Source organism: Aquarana catesbeiana, linkage group LG02, assembly GCF_042186555.1.
Source record: "Aquarana catesbeiana isolate 2022-GZ linkage group LG02, ASM4218655v1, whole genome shotgun sequence".
NCBI lineage: Eukaryota > Metazoa > Chordata > Amphibia > Anura > Ranidae > Aquarana > Aquarana catesbeiana.
The window spans coordinates 90,628,870-90,643,389 of record NC_133325.1 but is presented as its reverse complement, the minus strand read 5'-3'; the positions used below and the strand labels follow the sequence as shown (position 1 = coordinate 90,643,389).

At 43.8% G+C, this 14,520-nt stretch overlaps 1 protein-coding gene across 2 annotated transcripts in view; it reads right to left on the bottom strand.

Annotated features, from left to right (window-relative positions):
• The window catches only part of CERS5 (ceramide synthase 5), a 136,756-nt gene that overhangs the window by 40,876 nt on the left and 81,360 nt on the right, over positions 1-14,520 (bottom strand). For both annotated transcript variants that reach the window (XM_073613161.1, XM_073613162.1), the window contains exons 5-7: positions 13,054-13,104; positions 11,438-11,530; positions 5,596-5,724 (exon numbers count right to left, since the gene is read on the bottom strand). In XM_073613161.1, the coding sequence (XP_073469262.1) occupies positions 5,596-5,724; positions 11,438-11,530; positions 13,054-13,104 (273 nt within the window). The remainder of the gene's footprint in view (positions 1-5,595; positions 5,725-11,437; positions 11,531-13,053; positions 13,105-14,520) is intronic.

Sequence of the window (14,520 nt, the reverse complement as noted above, 5' to 3'; positions counted from 1 at the left end):
GATTGCTAAAATCCATTCACATCTTTTCCTTTAGATTGGCTGACCTTTCAGTGATTTCGGGCCAGTTCATACCCGAACGTGCCATTCCTGTTGCCTTCCTGCGCAATGCATTTTGACAGCCCATTCATTTTAATAGGCGGCAAAGCGCACTGGACTATGGAAAAAGTAGAGCAAGCTCTAATTTTTCAAAATGCACTGCACCACGGCACATGGTACTGCGGTAGCATGTGATTTGGTACCTGCAAAACGCACAGCGTTTGTGATCTGCATTAGAGGTGCCATTAACAATACATTAGCACCCGCACATGCAGATCACATGGGCAGTGCAGTTTTATCACACTGTGTTTTGGTGTGAACCGGCCCTTAAAGTGGAAGTCCATGCTAAAGCTAAAATCCCTGCATCTATAGCCATCGAAGACTTGTTGTCGGAAAATTTGAGAACCTGCTCTGAAACATTTGTTGGCGGAAATTCCAACAACAAATGTTCTATGGAGCATACACGGACTTTCCGACAACAAGCTCACATCCAACATTTGTTGACGGAAAATCCTATCGTATGTACGGCCCATAGCACAAACCTATCTAGCCCTGTAAAGAAAAAAATCAGTATACATACCTTTTCTGCAGGCGATCTGACCCGATCTCCAGCGGCTGAAGGTCTGATCCCACGCTGAGCTGTGAGCCGCGGCTTCACTGTGGAGGCAGGTGCAGAGGACACTTCCGACAACAGATACAGTAAGTCTATGGGTGACGTCACTCCCCATTCATTTCACAGTCGTTGTCGGACGTGTACTCAGCAGAGCCTCCGCCGATGGAGATCGGGTCGGGTCAGGTCCCCTGCAGAAAAGGTATGTATACAAATTTCTTCTTTACAGGGCTAGATAGGTTAGTGTTAGAATGTTGGTGGCTATAGATGCAGGGATTTTAGTTTTAGCATGGACTTCCACTTTAAAGCTGATCTCCATTTTTTATTTAACTTTAGTTTGTTTGGACCAAACAAACTATTTATGTAGCAAAAAACTTCTGAATGGCCGCACTAATCCACCTTTATTTCAAAATTTTCATAAAATCAGAGCACACTAGAAAACAGCATAAGGCCCCTTTCACACCGACTTTCCGATCAGGTCGGCTTGTCAGTTTTTCAGGTAGCCCTTGATCGGAGGCTTCATTCTCTCCTTTGGTGCGGTGGATGTCAGTGGTGACATGTCCACTGACACCCGCTGCTGTCCGATCCGATCCTGTTACATTATTTTCCATCCGTCTGGTGGATTGGATCGGATGAAAATGGATGGTCCATTTTCATCTGATTTCCCCATAGAGGAAAGCGGGGCTCTGACAGGTCCGTCTCAGCACAGTGAGCGGAGACAGACTTGTCATCCGATCTGCTCAGCGGATCGATCCCCCGCTGAGCAAAACAGAGTACACTTTCGAATGCTTAATTATAACAAAGCTGCCTCTCTGTCTCAGCCAGAGTTAGCTTTGTATTCATTCAAAGAATACAAAGCTTTCTCTGAATGGCTGAGCAGCGCTCAGTCAGTCTATTTTGTTCTGGGAAGTTCTCTCACTGCTGTCGTAACATGGTGCTGTATACTGTATGTAGCCTCAGCTACAGAGTTTATACAGCACTGACAGCCACTGCAATGATTAGTGAAGTAAATAAAAATCCACTCCATAAAACAAATCCCGAAAAAAAAACAGTGATCAAGGGCTCTTGCTCTTATAGACAAAATAAGTAAAGTCTATTGAAAATCAAACTCCTACAGCAAAATATTATTAGTATTGCTCCCACATGTAGTGATCAAGTGCTCGTGCTCCTATGATCATAGTGCAAGGTGACCCCACATGGATTTGCGCTCACCATAAGAATTCGACCTTCTATTGCTAGATAGGCTTCTTTGAAGATACGCTAGCATACCTGTCTGATGTGGTGCAATCGTTCAATCACAGATGAAACGCATTGAGGCGCCGTTTCCTAGTTGATACGTCACTTCCTGGTGACGTCACATCTTGTCTCTGGTATGCAAGCTGCTTCCAGGTTAGGTAGCTGCAGCCATCTTCCACACATGCTGAATGTAGCTGATGCTGGTCCACAGGCACCAATGAATGTGAGTTTAACAAAGTGTGTTTTTTTTTAACTAATAAAGTTAACAGAATTGCACAATTAATCTCTCTCTCTAACATTGTTTTTTGTAGTGGTGGTTCACAACCTGGGAGGACTTGCAAAGATACATTGAAGTGACCTATTCAGCAATAGAGAGTCAGATTATAATAGTGAGTACAAATCCATGTGGGGTCACCTTGCACTTTGAAAGTGGGCACAAGTCATCTTTATTCATAGGAGCACAAGCACTTGATCACTACATGTGGGAACAATACCAATAATAGTTTGCTATCAGACTTTAGGAGTTTCAATGGACTTTACTTATTTTGCCTGGAAGAGCAAGAGCACTTGATCACTGCTTCTTTTTCTGGATTTGATGTATGGAGAGGATTTTAATTTATACTTGTACATTTATTGGTGCACATGATTCACAGAGTATTGAGGAATGTATTGCTTTTTGTAGCAGTGCGGTCTATTTATACACTTGTATGGCTGGAAAATGTGCATGGTATATACATTTCACAAACTGCAGCAGCATAGTTTATTGATTTAGCACAAAAAAAATTTTTTTTTTTTTTTTGCTTTCCAGTGGCAACAAAGTACATATTCACATTTGTTAGTGAAGTAAATAGTTGATTTGAACCAGCTCGGTCCAAACTTTTTAAAGTTAAATGAAACATTGAGATCAGCTTTAATAAGTTCTTTATTTGCATCAGTCGCCATTTCCTTAACACATCAGGAGAGCTGAAATGACCCATTGCACATCACAAAATTCTGGCTGCAATGACATGATCACTCAATGCAAACCTTTATCTGGCACGGCCAGCACACAGGTAGCAGTGTGGAGAGAAGAAAGGACTTCTGATGAGGTTTTTTACTGCTGCCTATATGTTTCAGCCCCTGCGACACTCGCATCAACCATTTCTTGAGTGGGCATCACAGGAACAGTAAGTATGGGTTAATCTCCCCAGCGGAGTCAAAGACAGAAATAAATACCATATAGAAATTCTTCTTGAATTTTTCCCTAGTCTATCCAAAACCAAAAAAAAAATGTTGCTTTGGATTGGCTTAAAGGAGAAGTTCACCTTTGGGAACATGTTACATGTTCCACCCATTTTTAGGGTGGAACATGTTTCCACTCCTGCAGCTGCCACCCACTCTGCTGCCTGTAGTGACAGCAAGTGGGGGTTCTCCCCCCACTTGCTTTCACTATTTTTAAATAGACGCGGCCGTGCAGGGCCTCGCCTCCCGACCGCGTCATTTATTCACAGGGTTCTGTGAATGGGAAACTACAAGTACCGACAGCCTTTGCAGCTGTCAGCTTGTTGTTCTCAATGAACTACCATGGCGCTGCTGAGTGCTCTGGTAGTTCATTCTCTCTGCCTGCCATACGATGTACGAGCAGACAGATACACTGACAGTTGCAATGCTTTACAGGCTCCAAGTAAAAAAATAATAATGAATGCATATTTTTTACCGGCAAAAAGATGTGCATTAATTTATTTTTTTTAAAAGGTGAAATTATCCACTAAACAACTTCTCTAAGACCCCTTTCACACTGGGGCGGTTTGCAGGCGGTATTGCGCTAAAAATACCACCTGCAAACCGCCCCTAAACAGCCTCCCCTGTTTGTTCAGTGTAAAAGCCCGAGGGCTTTCACACTGAAGCGGTGCGCAGGCAGGGCGGTGAAAAAAGTCCTGCAAACCGCTTTTTTGGAGCGGGGAAGGAGCGGTGTATTCACCGCTCCTTCACCGCTCCTGCCCATTGAAATCAATGGGACAGTGCAGCTATACCGCGGCAATAGCCGCGCTGTACGAGGGATTTTAACCCTTTTTTGGCCGCCAGCGGGGGTTAAAACCGCACCGCTAGCGGCCGAATACCGCTGCAAGAACGACGGTACAGCAGCACTAAAAATAGCGCTGTTGTACCGCCGACGCCCCCACCGCCCCAGTGTGAAAGGGGCCTAAAAGTTGATAAGCAAAAAAATAAGTCAACAAACCAAACAGCTTTGAAATTTTAAATATATATACATTGTAATTATGTTTAAACAGCGGAAACCTAGAAGCAGGGAAGAGAGGGTACAACTGACAACGTTTCAGGGTTATTACCCCTTTATCAAGTCAAGTTCCGCTTTTTGAAAAAGTTGAAGAAAGAAAGCGACATCATTTTATTTATTATAGTTAAGGAATACAACGCTGTCTAATTTTACACGGTTGCCATCATGCATGTGTCCGTGTGTGACAAGACAGTGCCTGGTCTGTAGAGCTTAATGAAGTCCCAAAGGCAGCACGGTTAGTAAGGGCAGTGATGCAATGGAAGATTACTGTAGCTTTTCATTAGCTCTGACAAGTAGGCACACAGAGCGAATGGAAAAACAGCACATATTTGTCACTTTTCCTTCACAATGCCCTTGTTTATATCTCCAAGTTTAAGGTGTGTTGTGGATACATTGTGCTGTAAGTTTACTGAGTCTTTCATGTTCCGTCACACTTGAAGAAAATGAAGAATCGGCAATAGTCCCCCATCTGAACACTACCTCCCTCTAACTAAGGAAGAGCTCAGGCGTGTTCTCAAACCGCACGTGCAGAGCCCGCCAGGAAGTCGGCACTGCACAGCGCTTATCACAGGCAGCGTAATATTTCCCAATCTCTGCAGCATCGGGAAAATGTCTCACTGCTTGTGATTAGCGCTCGGCAGTGCCGACTTCCCAGTGGGCTCTGCTCATGCGGTTTGTGAACACGCCTGAGCTCAGCCTTACCTCCAACGCATTTCAGCCACTAGGGCTTATTCATCTCTAGGACTAAGATCTATTGGGGGAAGTGGTCTTCAGACGGGGACTACTGCTGAGGTTGGGCTGGGCTTTTTCCAATACATCACCCCTTACCTAAAACACACAGATACGAACACAACAATATATCCGGGAATAAAAGGTTCTACATAGTATGGGCTCTCATACTGAAATTGCTTGGGGCTAAATATTTGCAAGTTCTTGCCCTCTGGTTAGAGCGTGCTTATTGCTTTTATTCCATTTTTCTCCCTTTACATTCATAATACTTTATATTGACGCACAACCCTGCAGATATTCACTGTATGGCCTGCTTTGTGTCACAAAAATGTCAGGGTGGTGGTACCTGCACACTCCCGCCATGGCCATCACTTGAATGGAAAGTCCACTAAATCAGCCTGTCAGATCGCAGAGGAATTTCCACTAAAGTTAATGCAGGTCACAGTGCCAGAGTGAACATAGGCAGAGGGTGTGCGGTGCCAGGCAAAACATATAGTGAAGGTTTCGGAGGAGCAGAATTTTAGACAGCCCCATTGTAAATAAAGCTGGATTATACAAAATAGGGTAGAGATTACCTTTAAATAGCTGATGTGAATGTACAATATATATGAGTAAAGCGCTGTGTAAATTGACAGCGCTATATAAGTACCTGTAACGAATAAATACATAAATAGCTAAAAATTGGTTAAAAAGTTAAAAATGACCTCACCTCCAGAAAAGAATCAGCAGAGTCATGCAAACACAAAACAAGAGTCCCCACTCGCGCCATATTATTGACATAGGAAAATGAGATGAGGCTCACTGCGGCCAGATGATGAATGAACATAAGTAGGAAATCCTGGAAAAAGAAAAAAAAAGGGGGGGGGGGTATTATGAAATCAATTGCTGAAAAGAACATACAGATTCCAATTCAGAATTAGGAGTGTAGGGTGTGATGGAAGAAAGCGCAGTCATGTAAACGGACCCTAAAAACTCAGATCATCTTTCATTGGTTTGTTTTGCCAACCTGCTAAAGGCAGACTAGTGACATAAGAACACAAAGGAGACCTTCTGTGGTGTCAATATTGCTCTATTGGGGATGCTGTGTAACCACCAGTATTCTTGGTCCCTGTTCAAATATAAGATTTCATTTACACTGTATGTATACCTGTTGAAAGATTGCAATTCCACTTAAAAGCCCAATTTCAGCCATTTATATATAGAAAAAGGTTAAAGTTCAAAGATTATCCCATTTGTAATTCAACTAGCAAAAATTTACCCCAAGGTCCTGATACCAGCAAGAGAAACACAATGTGCAAATGCTCCAATACCTGAAACCGATATAATTGTAGTGCGATTTGAGCCCATCCAAAATGAATGGGCTCAAGTTGCACTGCAAAGAATCACATGCGATTTTAACAGGAATGTGGTGCCATTCCTGTCTGAATCGCATGCAGTTTTCCCAACCACTGCTGTGTGAACCCAGGCTTGTCATATTGACTTCAGCCTGGGTTCACACAGGAGCGGCGCTGGAAACCACATCTGATTCGGACAGGAATTGCACCGCATTCCTGTTTAAATCGCATGTGATTCTTTGTAGTGTGATTGGGCTCAAATCGCACCACAAATGTATCGGTACTTGTAGATAAAAAAAAAAAAAAAAATGGCATTGGTGAGATTATATAGACACACATATATACATACAGTTGCAATAAAAGTATGTATGTAATAAAAGTATGTGAACCCTTTTGGAATGATATGGATTTCTGCACAAATTGGTCATAAAATGTGATCTGATCTTCATCTAAGTCACAATAATAGACAATCACAATCTGCTTGAACTAATAACACACAAAGAATTAAATGTTACCATGTTTTTATTGAACACACCATGTAAACATTCACAGTGCAGGTGAAAAAAGTATGTGAACCCCTAGACTAATGAGATCTCCAAGAGCTAATTGGAGTGAGGTGTCAGCTAACTGGAGTCCAATCAATGAGATGAGATTGGAGGTGTTGATTACAGTTGCCCTGCTTTATAAAAAACACACACAAGTTCTGGGTTTGCTTTTCACAAGAAGCATTGCCTGATGTGAATGATGCCTCGCACAAAAGAGCTTTTAGAAGACCTACAATTAAGAATTGTTGACTTGCATAAAGAAGTATCTCCAAAAGCCTTGCTGTTAATCAGTCCACGGTAAGACAAATTGTCTATAAACGGAGAAGGTTCAGCACTGCTGCTACTCTCCCTAGGAGTGGGCATCCTGTAAAGATGACTGCAAGAGCACAGCGCAGACTGCTCAATGAGGTGAAGAAGAATCCTAGAGTGTCAGCTAAAGACTTACAAAAGTCTCTGGCATATGCAAACATCCCTGTTAGCGAATCTACGATACGTAAAACACTGAACAAGAATGGATTTCATGGGAGGATACCACAGAGGAAGCCACTGTATATATACACACATATACACATGCAGTGGATATAAAAAGTGTTAGGTTTTGTGAAGTAAAAAAAAAATGAGACAAAGATGGGGGTTGGGGAATAATTTAGCTGTGTTCAGAATTAAGCAATTACATTCAAACTAATGTTAAATAGGAGTCAGTACACCTGCCATCAATTAAAGTGCCTCTGAATAACCCCAAATAAAGTTCAGCTGTTCTAGTAGGTCTTTCCTGACATTTCCTTAGTCGCATCCTACAGCAAAAGCCATGGTCCACAGAGAGCTTCCAAAGCATCAGAGGCATCTCATTGTTAAAAAGGTATCAGTCAGGAGAAGGGAGGCAAGACAGAAGCCTTTTCTTACGAAGAAAAACATCCAAGCCTGGCTAAATTTAGCAAAAACACATCTGAAGTCTCACAAAAGCATGTGAGAAAATGTGTTATGGTATGAGGAAACCAAGGTTGAACTTTTTGGCCATAATTCCAAAAGATGTTTGGCGCAAAAACAACACTGCACATCACCAAAAGAACACCATACCCACCATGAAGAATGGTGGTGGCAGAGTCTTGCTTTGCGGCTGTTTTTCTTCAGCTGGCCCAGGGGCCTTAGCCCGGGTTCACACTATACCGGGCTGCGGATCGCACAGGAGCGCTGTGCGTCCCTGTTCCCCGTTTCAGGGACGAATCAGGGCCAATTCTATGCCTGAATTCGGCCCTGAAACAAAGACGCACAGCATTTTTGTGCAGTGCGCTCCGCAGCCGCCCCAGAGATATGTGAACTGGCTCCATAGGGAGCCAGTCACATTCTCCTACTATGTGAATTGGATGCGGGGAAACGCACATGTAATTCGCATAGGTGTGAACCCGGACTGAGTCAAAGTAGAGGGAATTATGAACAGTTCCAAATACCAGTCAATATTGGCACAAAACCTTCAGGCTTCTGCTAGAAATCTGTACATGAAAAGGAACTTCATCTTTTAGCATGACAACGACCAAAATCATCCAAATCAACAAAGGAATGGCTTCACCAGAAGATTAAAGTTTTGGAATGGCCCAGCCAGAGCCCTGACCTGAATCTGATTGAAAATCTGTGGGGTGATCTGAAGAGAGCTGTGCACAGGCGTTGTCCTCGCAATCTGACAGATTTGGAGTGTTTTGCAAAGAAGAGTGGGCAAATATTGCCAAGTCAATGTGTGCCATGCTGATAGACTCATACCCAAAAAGACTGAGGGCCCTTTCACACTGGGGCGGTTTGCAGGCGCTATTGAGCTAATAATAGCGCCTTCAAACCGACCCAAAACAGCCGCTGCTGTCTCTCCAGTGTGAAAGCCCCGAGGGCTTTCACACTGGAACGGTGCGCTAGCAGGATGGGAAAAAAAGTCCTGCTAGCAGCATCTTCAGAGCGGTGAAGGAGCGGAGTATACACTGCTCCTGCCCATTGAAATCAATGGGACAGCGTGGCTATACCGCCAACAAAGCGCCTCTGCAGAGACGTTTTTCGGTGGTTTTTAAGCCTTTCTCGGCCGCTAGTGGGGGGTAAAACCGCCCCCACTAGCGGCCGAATACCAACGGTAAAGAGCCGCTTACAATGGCACCGCTTTACCGTCACCGCCGCCCCCGCCCCGGTGTGAAAGGGGCCTGAGTGTTGTAATAAAACCAAAAGGTGCTTCAAAGTATTAGTTTAAGGGTGTGCACACTTATGCAACCATATTATTTTATTTTTACTTCCCTCCACCTAAAAGATTTCAGTTTGTTTTTCAACTGAGTTGTACAATTCATAGGTCACATTAAAGGTGGAAAAAGTTCTGAAATCATTTATATTTGTCTCTTTTTACATCACAGAAACCAGACATTTTATAATATATATATATATATATATATATATATATATATATATATAAAAATAAATAAATATACACACATACACACCCACCCCCGTTTTACAAGTTTCCATACAGTTGTAAATGCAAATATCTTACATACACTCAACAGCAGGCTTTGCATTTCTAAGAAAACAGAACACTGTTACTGGCTACTGAAACTGGGAAGCCACGTCATTATTAAAAGCAAACTTTGCGTGTGGCAAAACCTGCCCTGCAGCCATATTAGGCAACCTTTGTTATGTATGTTACATTGTTTAGGTGCACAACCAGCATGCTTTAAATGACCTTGGTTACAATGCAGAAGAAAGAAATTCAAGCTTTTATGGGAGACTGTTTGAATACAATTATAAAACATGAGACTCTGAAGACAAACATGACTTGTGTCCCATTGGCTTCAATTATTCAGGCACAAGACAAGTCAGACTATGTAGTAGTTCTAGCACAAACCAGGAGGATCCACATACCATAAATGCACACCATGCAGCCACTGTGTACTAAACAATGTGTTAAGTGCTGCTCCCTATTAGAACTTGAAGTCATTTCACATATGCGATGGGACAGATAACCCACCATAAAAAACAAACATGTCCCATCATACAGTGTCAGGTTTGCAATAGTCAAAAAAAAAAAAAAAAAAACAATCAGCAGCAAAATGTAACCCCACTTTGGATGATCATCCAATATCAGGAGCTTATCAAATATTCCATAGAATGGGGGCTGTGTGGCTGGCCATACAGGGCATGTGAGCGGACCAGCATCACAGAGCTCCTGCAACTGATCCTCTTACTGATCCTCCGGCTGCTAATCCGCTCCAAATTGATACTATTCGATTCGGCTTGATCTGAAGAAATCTAGCAGTACTTCTGGAGCCCTCTTTGCTGCCATGACTTGCAAAAATAAGGAAGAAGGGACGGGTCTCTGAGAACCAGCATGGCGAGGCTGCAGCTCTGCCTTAAACGCCACGAGGCTCGGACAAGCCAAACGACACAGACAGCAAGTCAGGTAATAGAAAAAACAAACAGAGGGTGCACAGGCCTAGCGCAATATTCTTGGTATGAATCTTTAATAGGTAAAAATAGGTAACATTCTCACAATTAGATGCAAGTGTCACAATTTTCTATAGACAGAAAACAACTTATAACTCCACAATCAGTCATTTCAACAGATAAATTACGACAGTACAGGAGGCTGACGCGTTTCAAGGACTTGCCTCTTCCTCAGAGCAACTGGTTCTGAGGAGGGGGAAAGTCCTTGACATGGGTCAGCCTGCTGTACTGTCGTAATTTATCTGAAGTGACCGGTTCCATCATGGGGTTTTAAGCCGTTTTCTGTAAAATTGTGACACCTGCATCAAATTGTGAGTATGTTACCTATTGATTTTACCTATTAAAGATGCATGCCAAGGATGATGCACTAGGCCTGTGCGCCCTCTCTTTGTTTTTGCTATTTCAGTGTTGTTAGACTTCCCCAGTCGATTTGAGGGCAGCAAGGCAGGGCATATCTAGAGAAGCCAAGAAAAGACCATTGACTAATACCTCGTTTTTGGCCCACTCTCAAGCGCAGTAGATTGAGGTTTTTAAGAACTTTCAAGCAAGCCAGGTAGGGCATATGGCCCAGCGGACAAGGATAACCCCAGAGACATTTTATTCTATACACAAACGTTATCTGAGGATAAGGGACATGGCTCTACTGCAGAGGCGGCAGAGTGTGCTGAGACCCAGCAGGATACTGAGGCTGACCACGGGGCTGAACTAGACACCTGGTCTTTTCTGGCAGTGATCACCAAGCCAGTCCAGAAGACCTAGTAAAGGGGGAAGATCAACCCACCCTTGGTCAGATTCTGTGGGCCATGAATAGGTGTACAGCCTCAGTGAACTCAGTAAAGGAGCGTTTAGGGTATGTGACGGAGGAGGTGTCCTTGTTGTGGCAGGGTCTCCAAAAGATTAGAGAGAGAGCACTGATCGGGAGCCAGTCGGCTGCTGGTTCTTCAGCATGCCCGGCCGGCTTCTGTCGGACCGGCTGACATACACAGGTTTTATTAAGCCGGCCAATGTCTCTCGACATTCAGTCCATGTGTACCAGGCATCAGAGAATACACTTGTGATAATGAGACATTTCTATGTCCTTTACCATCGCTCCTGCCTAGCAATTAGACCATAAATGACAAAGCGTACATTTATTTTAACATCCAACACTTGGAGTTTATACATGAGAGAACACAATTACTGTAATTGTTGAAGAAAAGCTTACCTTGCGTTTGATATCTGTAAACTGGGAGAACATTAAAGACCAGTAAAAGGCCAGTTCCTGAATATAATAGTAGTACAAGCTCGACGTGAGAGGCTGAAAGTGGGGAAAAAGAAATACACATGAAAGATGCCCTAGTAGATTACATCCAACACAGCGTGTTGCCGGACACTAAATGTTTTTATAAAATTAGCAGGGTTTGTAACAGACCACGATTTAACAAGTTCCTGTACGATCCACCAACAATTAAAGTGGTATTCAACCAAAAAAGAAAAAAATTTATTTCACTGCAGCTTACCAATTCTTAGATGTGATGGCCGCATTTTTTTCTCTTTTACTTTTTTTCCACCTGGTGATCTGGCCAGCAAGTCTGGTATTTTTCAAATTACTTTAACCACTAAGCGTGACATGTTGGGTATCAATTTACTTGGCGTAACATTATATTTCACAATCTAAAAAAAAATTGGGCTAACTTTACTGTTGTCTTATTTTTTTATTCAAAAAAGTGAATTTTTTCCTTATAAGACCGCTGCGCAAATACGGTGCAAAAAAAAGTATTGCAACGACCGCCATTTTATTCTCTAGGGTGTTAGAAAAAAAAATCATATGTAATGTTTGGGGGTTCTAAGTAATTTTCTAGCAAAAAAAAAACTGTTTTAAACATGTAAACACCTAAAATCCAAAACGAGGCTGGTCCTTAAGTGGTTAACAGACCAATTTGTCCAGACAAAGTGGCAGAGGGTGGCACTCCCCTCTCCTCAGACACAAATGACAATGCCCTTGTCCAAAAGGTGTCCTCTTTATGACTTCATACAGAAAGCACACACTCTACGACAAGGAAGCATGTTACTGGCTGGGATAGCCAGGTGAAATAAATGGGGGGGTAAAAAAAAGAAAACAAATGCAGCCATTGCATATAAAGATTTATAAGCTACAATATAATATATTTTTGTTCTTGGGTTCATTTCTAATTTAAGTAGTGCAAGGGTATTCCAGATAAGATTCAAATTGACTGGATAGGTAGTTCCTTATACAGGAGGTCCCCTAGTTACAAACATCCGACTTACAAACGACTCCTACTTACAAACGGAGGCAGACAACAGGAAGTGAGAGGAAATCTACCCCTAGGAAGGGAAATTCTCTCCTGTAAGAGCTATTTTGGGGAAAAGGTACCTCCACTGATGCTTTATCAGCAAGGCTTGTTTCCACAACAACCCAAAATTTTCAAAATCCAATTGTCATTGGGACAGAAAGTGAGGTGAAATCTTCTGAACAGAGGCACACACAGCAAAACAAATGTTACAGGGGTGTTAACCCTTCCCTATGCTATCCAAAACGCTTAAAAATAGTTTTTTTGGCTGGAGCTACACTTAAAAAATGTACCTGTTCCGACTTACAAACAGATTCGACTTAAGAACAAACCTACAGTCCCTAACTTGTTTGTAACCCGGGGACCCCCTGTATTACATAGCTGAGGTAAATCTAAATGAGACTATACAGAAATTGTACAGTCAGAGCGTAACATGTATGGTGAGCTTAATGATTTCGTTTTGGTTACTTTAGACTTGCATTGTCAAAATGTCACTGGGACAAGCAGTGCTCAGCCATGAAAACTATACCTGATATGGATAATTGTACCAGCATTGTCGTGTATCCCATAACCACGGAGTCTGCAACAAATAAAAATAAATCACAATTCATTCATCTTATTGCCCTTATTACTTATAAGCAAAAATTCAAACACCATCATTCCACAAGACAAACTAATCACTTCTAAAGAATATACAGACTAACTTTGCATGCAGGTATTGTAAAAAAAAAAGTCATCTTCCTGCTTAATACTGGTTTATTATTAATATTGTAAAACATTCTGCATTTGGCGTGCTTTAAAGCGTTTATTAGCCCAACACTTCATATTCCCGATATGTGGCTTCTGTACCATGTACTTGTGTGAGAAAATATCCTGTACTCTTTGTATTGTTTCTATTATGTGAGATCCCTGGTGTTCCTGCTAGTCCTGCTTTACTATGAATAAACTGACCACACACAGTGCGGGGGTGGGGAGTAGGTCTCTCACACACAGTGCGGGGGTGGGGAGTAGGTCTCTCACACACAGTGCGGGGGTGGGGAGTAGGTCTCACACACAGTGCGGGGGTGGGGAGTAGGTCTCTCACACACAGTGCGGGGGTGGGGAGTAGGTCTCTCACACACAGTGCGGGGGTGGGGAGTAGGTCTCTCACACACAGTGCGGGGGTGGGGAGTAGGTCTCTCACACACAGTGCGGGGGTGGGGAGTAGGTCTCTCACACACAGTGCGGGGGTGGGGAGTAGGTCTCTCACACACACAGTGCGGGGGTGGGGAGTAGGTCTCTCACACACACAGTGCGGGGGTGGGGAGTAGGTCTCTCACACACACAGTGCGGGGGTGGGGAGTATGTCTCGCACACACACAGTGCGGGGGTGGGGAGTATGTCTCGCACACACACAGTGCGGGGGTGGGGAGTATGTCTCTCACACACACAGTGCGGGGGTGGGGAGTATGTCTCTCACACACACAGTGCGGGGGTGGGGAGTATGTCTCTCACACACACAGTGCGGGGGTGGGGAGTATGTCTCTCACACACACAGTGCGGGGGTGGGGAGTATGTCTCTCACACACACAGTGCGGGGGTGGGGAGTATGTCTCTCACACACACAGTGCGGGGGTGGGGAGTAGGTCACTCACACACACAGTGCGGGGGTGGGGAGTAGGTCACTCACACACACAGTGCGGGGGTGGGGAGTAGGTCTCTCACACACACAGTGCGGGGGTGGGGAGTAGGTCTCTCACACACAGTGCGGGGGTGGGGAGTAGGTCTCTCACACACACAGTGCGGGGGTGGGGAGTAGGTCTCTCACACACAGTGCGGGGGTGGGGAGTAGGTCTCTCACACACACAGTGCGGGGGTGGGGAGTAGGTCTCTCACACACAGTGCGGGGGTGGGGAGTAGGTCTCTCACACACACAGTGCGGGGGTGGGGAGTAGGTCTCTCACACACAGTGCGGGGGTGGGGAGTAGGTCTCTCACACACAGTGCGGGGGTGGGGA